Source organism: Harmonia axyridis, chromosome 2 (genome assembly GCF_914767665.1).
Source record: "Harmonia axyridis chromosome 2, icHarAxyr1.1, whole genome shotgun sequence".
NCBI lineage: Eukaryota > Metazoa > Arthropoda > Insecta > Coleoptera > Coccinellidae > Harmonia > Harmonia axyridis.
Window position 1 is genome coordinate 52,203,575 of NC_059502.1, and position 10,978 is coordinate 52,214,552.

General features: G+C 32.4%; 1 protein-coding gene across 1 annotated transcript; it reads right to left on the minus strand.

Moving 5' to 3' along the window:
• LOC123673390 lies at window positions 1-2,946 on the minus strand. Its single transcript, XM_045607876.1, has one exon. It carries the CDS (start codon window positions 2,944-2,946, stop codon window positions 1-3), a length of 2,946 nt encoding a protein of 981 aa, XP_045463832.1.
• Window positions 2,947-10,978: the final 8,032 nt, after the last annotated feature.

Consider the following 10,978-nt stretch of genomic DNA (forward strand, 5'->3'; position numbering starts at 1 on the left):
TTATAAATGCCTTTCTTCGTTTGAATTTTTGCCACCCTCACAATACCATAATTTCCTTGGTTTTCCCAAAAACGATGGTCCGCTAAACCAATCTCCATCTTGTTTAAGATCGATATTTTTCAATTCTTTGGTAGCCTGATCTGCTACATTTTCTTCAGAAGGATCCCAGTGCCACTGGAAAACATCTGCATTTTCATGGATTTCTCCTATTCGACATGACACGAACATAGGAAACCTTCTCGACTGGGATCTTATTTGTTTAAGTACCACCAATGAATCAGTCCAATAATGTGTTTCGCGAATTTTATGTTCAACTTCTTCCCATATTTTCTTGGATAGTCTGCATGCCAACACTGCTCCTTGTAACTCTAATTTGGGTATGATTTGCTGAGTCAATGGCGCAACTTTATACTCAGCAGTAACAAAGCAGACATGTGTTTCAGTATTATCCTCCTTTTCTTCTGTTCTGAAGTAAGCAACATAGGAATAAGCCTTATCACGCGCATCACAAAACACATTCGCCTTTATGATCAAAGTTGCCAAAAACCCGAAAGGATCAAATATTGACATGATGATCCGCAAGACCTTCCGTTTCGTTGGTGCTATTGATCCTGATGTTTTTTCAATAGGAATTTTGTGAAAGTTCAGCGAATATATGAATTGGTCAGTTTCTGGAGACCAAGACAATCCAAGAACTCTTTTGATTTCTTGTGAATCAATTTTAATGTTTTTTTCTGATTCAGCACGAAGACATTTTGGAATTGATTCTAGAACCCTCTTGGAGTTACTAATCCATTTCACCATTTCAAAACCAGCTTGATTATGAACATAAATTACATCTCGTACTCTTTGAATAGCTTCCTCGTATGTGCTACATGAATCCAAATAATCGTCAACATAATGTTGTCTCTTCATTGCTCTGCTTATTCCAGGGAATTTATCTTCGAAACATTCAGCATTCCTGTTCTTGATGAATTGGGCTACGGATGGAGAAGACACGGCACCGAAGATCATAACATTCATTTCATAAACATCCGGAATTCCACCAAGGTTATTTTCATCATGCCAAAGAAATCGTTGAGGACATCGATCTTCCTTTTTTATTAACACTTGGTGAAACATTTCCCTGATGTCCCCACTAAATGCAATTTTTCCCTGCCTAAAGCGCCATAAAACGGAAACCAAGGAAGGAACAAAGTCTGGACCTTGTAGTAAAAAGTCATTGAGGCTATATCCAAATGATCTTGCAGCAGCGTCAAAGACAAGTCTAATTTTACCGGGCTTATGGACGTTCCACACTGCAAAATGTGGTAAAAACCAGTTTCTCGGATTTTCTGTAATCTCCTCTAACTCTAATTTTCTTGCATAACCCTTGTTGATATAATCCTGGATCTTCTCACGGTACTGCTTTGCGAATTCACAATCTTTCTTCATTTTCCTCTCCATGCAGGAAAGACGGTTGAGTGCGTTTACTTTGCTGTCAGGAAATGCGACATCCATATTTCTCCAAAGGTGTCCAATTTCCCAACGGTTACCAATTCTTTTAGCTGTGCTATTCATGATTTCAAGTGCTTTGCGATCTTCTACTGAGCTGATGATTTTTTCATTCACTCCGAAAGCTTCTAACTTGAAACTATCTTTCACCATACGATGGAGTTCATCATCTTCAATATGTCGGCAACAAAGAGTTGCATGATTCATTTCATTTCCATCAGTTGAATCAGTGAGTGCTCCATGAATAGTCCAACCTAATTTGGATTTGGACATTATAGGTTGATTCATTTTTGGTTGTATGACCTGACGTGGTATAATTAGTCCGCAATTGTCTTGGCCAATGAGAATTTCTGGAGTTGCATTCTCCACGGCCTCTAGAATTTTCCGGTTCAAATGTGGGAAATTCTGAGACAAAAGATCTACATTGATTTTCTGGTTTGGTATACTCAAGTTTTTAACAGTCCTCAAATTTTTCAGATTATAGAAGATTTGTTTATTGCTGTCGGCAGAAATATCAACATCAACCATTTTCGATTCATCCTCGAAATGGGTAATGTTATTTGTCCATTGAAAACGGAGTGGAACGATGGGTCCAGAGAGGTTCAATTTCATAGCTAAATTTTCATCCATCATCGAGCATGTGGAGCCTTCATCGAATAAGGCAAATGTCTTGATTTCATTATAAGGCCCACGAAGTATAACTGGTGCTATTCTCAGCAGAGTTTTTTGATCCACATCGTTCAATTTCGCACAAAATTCACTCGAAGCTGCTGTTTTATCTTGTAAAGTTGGATATGAGCTGTTTGGATCTCTTGCCAGATGAAGAAGACTGCTATGCTTTCCTTTACAACCCATTATACCACATCTCGTTCTGAGGAAACATTTATTAGCCATGTGACCCAATTGGAGACATAGAAAACATAATCTCAAATTCATAACTGATTGTCTTCTTTCTGGTATAGTCTTCTCTATGAATTCACCACATTCCTCTATTTTATGATTCGTTCTCTGGCAAAATACACAAACTTTGGAATTTTCTGCCTTTCTCGGCTCGGACTTTTTTGAAAAACTAACTGTTTCTTTCCTTGACATGTGTTTACTTCTCTGGAATGGATTACTTGTAGAAGCCATAGAATTTACCTCTTCTTCGTACCAATTTGCAAAATCTTCAAGGGATGTTGGTATTCCCTGTAAATCTTTCTGATATTTATATTTTCCCCAGTTGTACTTTTGTATGGTGGGAAGTTTTTCAACAATATTCACTAACATTTCCGGATTGAACAAATATAGTGAAGAATTAACATTTCTCATCGTGACCACCATATTAGTAACTGCGTTTGAGAAAAAAATACAGGATTCCAAACTGTCTTCTTTTACAGGGCTGATTTTCTTCACTTTTTCCATGAGAGATAGAACAATCCATTCAGGTCTACCAAAATTCATCTCGAGCATATTGATTATCCTTGAAACATTGCTTGGAGATATTAGAAGAGCTTTAACAGTTTCCCTAGCTTTTCCCTTGAGTGCTCTATCAAGACGAATGAGGTTATCCTGGTCTGATAATCCTTCATTCCACCTTCAATGCATGTTGTGAAAACCCATATTAATGAACGGCAAAAAAAAATGACGTCCCAAAATGGCGGAAGAATCTAGAATTTCCCCCCCCCCCAAAAGTGGGTCCTGGATCCGCGCCTGACGTATTTGAGTACTTAAGTGTGTTGGTACGCTTACTAGCTTAGTATCAGTTCAACAGTGGTGAAGTACAGAACAGATAATTTTAAAGCTAAAAAGATGTCTTTGGATCATTTATATGAGTTCAGTTTCGAAAAGTTGTACAACGACTGTACAGAAAGGTAATGCTTTTACATCATTGTTTTCTTTAATTATTTTTGAAACAATATAATCGAATGTTATCTTCAGTTTCTGAATGTTGCATTTTTATAAAGAAATTTTTGTTCAATATATGTGTATGAAATGAACGATAACCATATTGTACCTATCAAACAGCGAATTAATATGTACTTTTTTTTTCCTAGGGGTATAACTTTTGAGGAAGACTGCAGCGTATGTCTGAGTAGGTTGACTGGAGAACTGTACCTAACCGATTGCAGGCATTGTTTTCACAAAGAATGCATCGACAGGTGGTGCTCCAGTTCTTCCAAATGTTGTCCGATGTGTAGGACAACGTTAATTTTCGAAGGTACCTTCACTATCTTCGATACAAATTGGCAGAATGTCAATATACATCGTTTCGACAAGATGGACAGTGATGAAGAATATGAAGAAGATGAAGAAAGTGTTGAAAGTGAAGAGGAAAATGAAGAAGATAATAAAGAAGAAACCAACAGGGAAATTTAATTTAAGAGTGATGTTTCCTTCATTAAATTTCCCCTGGTTTATATATCTATAAACTCTTGTTATTTTTGTTTGAGAACAATTCCTATTTTCAGGATTGTAAAAATGTGAATCCTACCAGGATAATGATTGAATATCTATTACCTATTCACAGACTAACGAGTACAGAGCGTAATAATTACTAAATCAGTATGAAACTGTTCAATTATTTACCTAGAAAAATAAGACCAATTAAAGAAATTAAACTCTTCAAGAGACAATTATTCGAACTGTTAATTAAATGTGAACCATATTCTTTAAATGAATTTCTCTATTTCTGTATCGTAATGAGTTCATTACAGTTCTAAAAAACAGTGCTGTAATGAACTCATTACAGCATCGTTTTCAGATATATTTTTCGTTTTGTGGTTGTCTATGCTGACGTCCAATCCTATCAAATTTCAACAAACGTCAATAATTGTCAATATAATATAATTTGGGGATATAGAGAAATGATTTGATACATATTCGCAAACTCTCATAATTCAGGTAGTGTTCAATCGATTTCGTCAGACATAATTCATGAATTTAATGTATAATTGTAAATTATGTCTAAATTCGAAACATACGATTCATATTCAAATTCCGTAATCTGTCAATTTTCGTAACAGTCACACCAACTGCCAAGATACAATACAAAAGTCACTAGGATATATAATCTGAATTTTTCATTGAATTTCGACAATATTTCGCAAAACTTGACTGAAATAGAGAAAATATCGTCTAATACTCGTTGCAGAAGGCAATTCCAACACTCATGCGTTCCAAAACTCGCTCCTTCGTCGCTCGTTTTCGAATTTCGCATTCGTGTTGGAATAGGAGCCCATTCTGCAACTTGTTTTAGAATATACTATTATAGTCTTTTGTCATGTACAAATATCATAGATATATTAGTTCATTGATTTATTTTTTTGTAAGGAATTTGTGACTTGTTTTTATCATTTTGTAATGTACATACAATTCTGGAAATAAATACCTATTATTATTATTATTATTATCCTAAATTTCAATCTATAACCTTCAAATTTAAGGGAGATAAGGGGTGTGTACCATGATCCTATTACACCCGGTATGTATATTGATGACCATAAGGTTAGCTTCCTCCAAAACAGTTTCCATTATGCATACAGTACCAGGAATACGAAAAAAAAAGATGAAATATAATGACTGTCATTTAATTTTCGATTTAAAATGAATTTCGAACAAGTAGAAACCAAGCCAATCCACAGTATTATTTAGAATTAGGATAAAATATAACAAAATGAAAAAATTGTTTTCCGAGAAGTAAATCAAAAATTTTCACAGCCTTGAAGTCACAGATAAAGGCCACTCCTACTGTTTTTTTTTGAGCTGATTCGCGTGTGAGCTTCTCCTACTATCGGTCTATTTGATTGAAGATGGTTGAAATATGTGCAGTCAGTTTTTGATAATTACCTGAAGCACGCAAGATTTGGTGTTTGAACACGAAATCCAATAATAATCCAAAGACAGTTTGAGGTCGTTTATACAAGAAATTCGTAATTGCCTCTGAAAAGATAAATGATTGTTTTATTGTTGGTTTTTTTCATTCAGACTCAAGACAATTATCTTGTCTATGTCTGTGACCTTTTTCATTGAGGAGAAATATAAAAACTATGAAATTTGTGACAAGAAGTAAATAATACAACTCATTGTAGCTTTTCATCGAAAAAATTTATCTAGGATCAATCGAGTAATTTGAAAAGGAAAAAATTTTATTCGAATGTCTAATATGTATTTAGATATACATATATGTGTTTGAAATGAAAATAACCATATTGTACCTTTCAAACAGCGAATTACAGCCATCTATTAGTAAGTTATTATTAAATGCCATTTCATGAGCCATAATAGCTTGACAAATAAACATTTTAAAAAACTTGTAAGAAGTCATCAAACAATAGTGACTTATCTGATAACATCATGCATAAAAAATTATTAATCCATTTTTTAATTACAAACAGATAGTTGAATAACTTTAAGAAGAAAGTATGAGAATTATTCAACTATCTATCAGTAAATAATTAAATAATGCTTTAATGACCATAACGTGATCAGATAAGCAGAAAAAGTTAGACGCTTTTCTTGAAGTTTTTTTAAAATGTTTATTTGTTTTATAATTTTTTTTTCGTGGTATTTATTTATCACTGACCCCTGAACAATAAGAATTCAGTTGCTGATATCAGGACCTAATTTAGTTTATTCACAAATTCTTATGGATACCTCTGTTATCTATTAGAAAGTTAAATAATGGTTTAATGAACGTGGCATCATCAGATAACCAACAAAAGTTTGACTTAGGTACTCTTAATGAGTGTAGGTACATTTAAAATATTTATTTGTCATATTTATAATGACTTACCTAATGAGGTTGACGGCCATTCTGAAAATTTTAACTATCTAATGTATTATCAGATGAATAATTCTTGGAATGTATCTGTCAACAAATAAGAAACGACAGTTTAACCCTTTTTTGAAATATTTATTTTTACCAAGGTGATAAAATAAATCAGATATAATTGAACGAAAATAAAAATCATATTCTCTTTTCACATTGTTTAGATTGAATTTCGAAACGTTCAACTAAAGAACGAAATCAGTTTGAGTAGTTTGATACTTCAAAATAAATATCGATATGTAATTAATACACTTTGTTACTTCATATAATGTGAAAATACAAGTAAATGAATGGGGACATTTTTTATTCTATTCATTCCACCTTCAATGCATTTTGTGAAAACCCATATTAATGAACGGCAAAAAAAAATGACGTCCCAAAATGGCGGAAGAATCTAGAATTTCCCCCCCCCCCCCAAAAGTGGGTCCTGGATCCGCGCCTGACGTATTTGAGTACTTAAGTGTGTTGGTACGCTTACTAGCTTAGTATCAGTTCAACAGTGGTGAAGTACAGAACAGATAATTTTAAAGCTAAAAAGATGTCTTTGGATCATTTATATGAGTTCAGTTTCGAAAAGTTGTACAACGACTGTACAGAAAGGTAATGCTTTTACATCATTGTTTTCTTTAATTATTTTTGAAACAATATAATCGAATGTTATCTTCAGTTTCTGAATGTTGCATTTTTATAAAGAAATTTTTGTTCAATATATGTGTATGAAATGAACGATAACCATATTGTACCTATCGAACAGCGAATTAATATGTACTTTTTTTTTCCTAGGGGTATAACTTTTGAGGAAGACTGCAGCGTATGTCTGAGTAGGTTGACTGGAGAACTGTACCTAACCGATTGCAGGCATTGTTTTCACAAAGAATGCATCGACAGGTGGTGCTCCAGTTCTTCCAAATGTTGTCCGATGTGTAGGACAACGTTAATTTTCGAAGGTACCTTCACTATCTTCGATACAAATTGGCAGAATGTCAATATACATCGTTTCGACAAGATGGACAGTGATGAAGAATATGAAGAAGATGAAGAAAGTGTTGAAAGTGAAGAGGAAAATGAAGAAGATAATAAAGAAGAAACCAACAGGGAAATTTAATTTAAGAGTGATGTTTCCTTCATTAAATTTCCCCTGGTTTATATATCTATAAACTCTTGTTATTTTTGTTTGAGAACAATTCCTATTTTCAGGATTGTAAAAATGTGAATCCTACCAGGATAATGATTGAATATCTATTACCTATTCACAGACTAACGAGTACAGAGCGTAATAATTACTAAATCAGTATGAAACTGTTCAATCATTTACCTAGAAAAATAAGATCAATTAAAGAAATTAAACTCTTCAAGAGACAATTATTCGAACTGTTAATTAAATGTGAACCATATTCTTTAAATGAATTTATAGTCTTTGTCATGTACAAATATCATAGATATATTAGTTCATTGATTTATTTTTTTGTAAGGAATTTGTGACTTGTTTTTATCATTTTGTAATGTACATACAATTCTGGAAATAAATACCTATTATTATTATTATCCTAAATTTCAATCTATAACCTTCAAATTTAAGGGAGATAAGGGGTGTGTACCATGATCCTATTACACCCGGTATGTATATTGATGACCATAAGGTTAGCTTCCTCCAAAACAGTTTCCATTATGCATACAGTACCAGGAATACGAAAAAAAAAGATGAAATATAATGACTGTCATTTAATTTTCGATTTAAAATGAATTTCGAACAAGTAGAAACCAAGCCAATCCACAGTATTATTTAGAATTAGGATAAAATATAACAAAATGAAAAAATTGTTTTCCGAGAAGTAAATCAAAAATTTTCACAGCCTTGAAGTCACAGATAAAGGCCACTCCTACTGTTTTTTTTGAGCTGATTCGCGTGTGAGCTTCTCCTACTATAGGTCTATTTGATTGAAGATGGTTGAAATATGTGCAGTCAGTTTTTGATAATTACTCGAAGCACGCAAGATTTGGTGTTTGAACACGAAATCCAATAATAATCCAAAGACAGTTTGAGGTCGTTTATACAAGAAATTCGTAATTGCCTCTGAAAAGATAAATGATTGTTTTATTGTTGGTTTTTTTCATTCAGACTCAAGACAATTATCTTGTCTATGTCTGTGACCTTTTTCATTGAGGAGAAATATAAAAACTATGAAATTTGTGACAAGAAGTAAATAATACAACTCATTGTAGCTTTTCATCGAAAAAATTTATCTAGGATCAATCGAGTAATTTGAAAAGGAAAAAATTTTATTCGAATGTCTAATATGTATTTAGATATACATATATGTGTTTGAAATGAAAATAACCATATTGTACCTTTCAAACAGCGAATTACAGCCATCTATTAGTAAGTTATTATTAAATGCCATTTCATGAGCAATAATAGCTTGACAAATAAAAATTTTAAAAAACTTGTAAGAAGTCATCAAACAATAGTGACTTATCTGATAACATCATGCATAAAAAATTATTAATCCATTTTTTAATTACAAACAGATAGTTGAATAACTTTGAGAAGAAAGTATGAGAATTATTCAACTATCTATCAGTAAATAATTAAATAATGCTTTAATGACCATAACGTGATCAGATAAGCAGAAAAAGTTAGACGCTTTTCTTGAAGTTTTTTTAAAATGTTTATTTGTTTTATAATTTTTTTTTCGTGGTATTTATTTATCACTGACCCCTGAACAATAAGAATTCAGTTGCTGATATCAGGACCTAATTTAGTTTATTCACAAATTCTTATGGATACCTCTGTTATTTATTAGAAAGTTAAATAATGGTTTAATGAACGTGGCATCATCAGATAACCAACAAAAGTTTGACTTAGGTACTCTTAATGAGTGTAGGTACATTTAAAATATTTATTTGTCATATTTATAATGACTTACCTAATGAGGTTGACGGCCATTCTGAAAATTTTAACTATCTAATGTATTATCAGATGAATAATTCTTGGAATGTATCTGTCAACAAATAAGAAACGACAGTTTAACCCTTTTTTGAAATATTTATTTTTACCAAGGTGATAAAATAAATCAGATATAATTGAACGAAAATAAAAATCATATTCTCTTTTCACATTGTTTAGATTGAATTTCGAAACGTTCAACTAAAGAACGAAATCAGTTTGAGTAGTTTGATACTTCAAAATAAATATCGATATGTAATTAATACACTTTGTTACTTCATATAATGTGAAAATACAAGTGAATGAATGGGGACATTTTTTATTCTATTCATTCCACCTTCAATGCATTTTGTGAAAACCCATATTAATGAACGGCAAAAAAAAATGACGTCCCAAAATGGCGGAAGAATCTAGAATTCCCCCCCCCCCCCAAAAGTGGGTCCTGGATCCGCGCCTGACGTATTTGAGTACTTAAGTGTGTTGGTACGCTTACTAGCTTAGTATCAGTTCAACTGTGGTGAAGTACAGAACAGATAATTTTAAAGCTAAAAAGATGTCTTTGGATCATTTATATGAGTTCAGTTTCGAAAAGTTGTACAACGACTGTACAGAAAGGTAATGCTTTTACATCATTGTTTTCTTTAATTATTTTTGAAACAATATAATCGAATGTTATCTTCAGTTTCTGAATGTTGCATTTTTATAAAGAAATTTTTGTTCAATATATGTGTATGAAATGAACGATAACCATATTGTACCTATCAAACAGCGAATTAATATGTACTTTTTTTTCCTAGGGGTATAACTTTTGAGGAAGACTGCAGCGTATGTCTGAGTAGGTTGACTGGAGAACTGTACCTAACCGATTGCAGGCATTGTTTTCACAAAGAATGCATCGACAGGTGGTGCTCCAGTTCTTCCAAATGTTGTCCGATGTGTAGGACAACGTTAATTTTCGAAGGTACCTTCACTATCTTCGATACAAATTGGCAGAATGTCAATATACATCGTTTCGACAAGATGGACAGTGATGAAGAATATGAAGAAGATGAAGAAAGTGTTGAAAGTGAAGAGGAAAATGAAGAAGATAATAAAGAAGAAACCAACAGGGAAATTTAATTTAAGAGTGATGTTTCCTTCATTAAATTTCCCCTGGTTTATATATCTATAAACTCTTGTTATTTTTGTTTGAGAACAATTCCTATTTTCAGGATTGTAAAAATGTGAATCCTACCAGGATAATGATTGAATATCTATTACCTATTCACAGACTAACGAGTACAGAGCGTAATAATTACTAAATCAGTATGAAACTGTTCAATCATTTACCTAGAAAAATAAGATCAATTAAAGAAATTAAACTCTTCAAGAGACAATTATTCGAACTGTTAATTAAATGTGAACCATATTCTTTAAATGAATTTATAGTCTTTTGTCATGTACAAATATCATAGATATATTAGTTCATTGATTTATTTTTTTGTAAGGAATTTGTGACTTGTTTTTATCATTTTGTAATGTACATACAATTCTGGAAATAAATACCTATTATTATTATTATTATTATCCTAAATTTCAATCTATAACCTTCAAATTTAAGGGAGATAAGGGGTGTGTACCATGATCCTATTACACCCGGTATGTATATTGATGACCATAAGGTTAGCTTCCTCCAAAACAGTTTCCATTATGCATACAGTACCAGGAATACGAAAAAAAAAGATGAA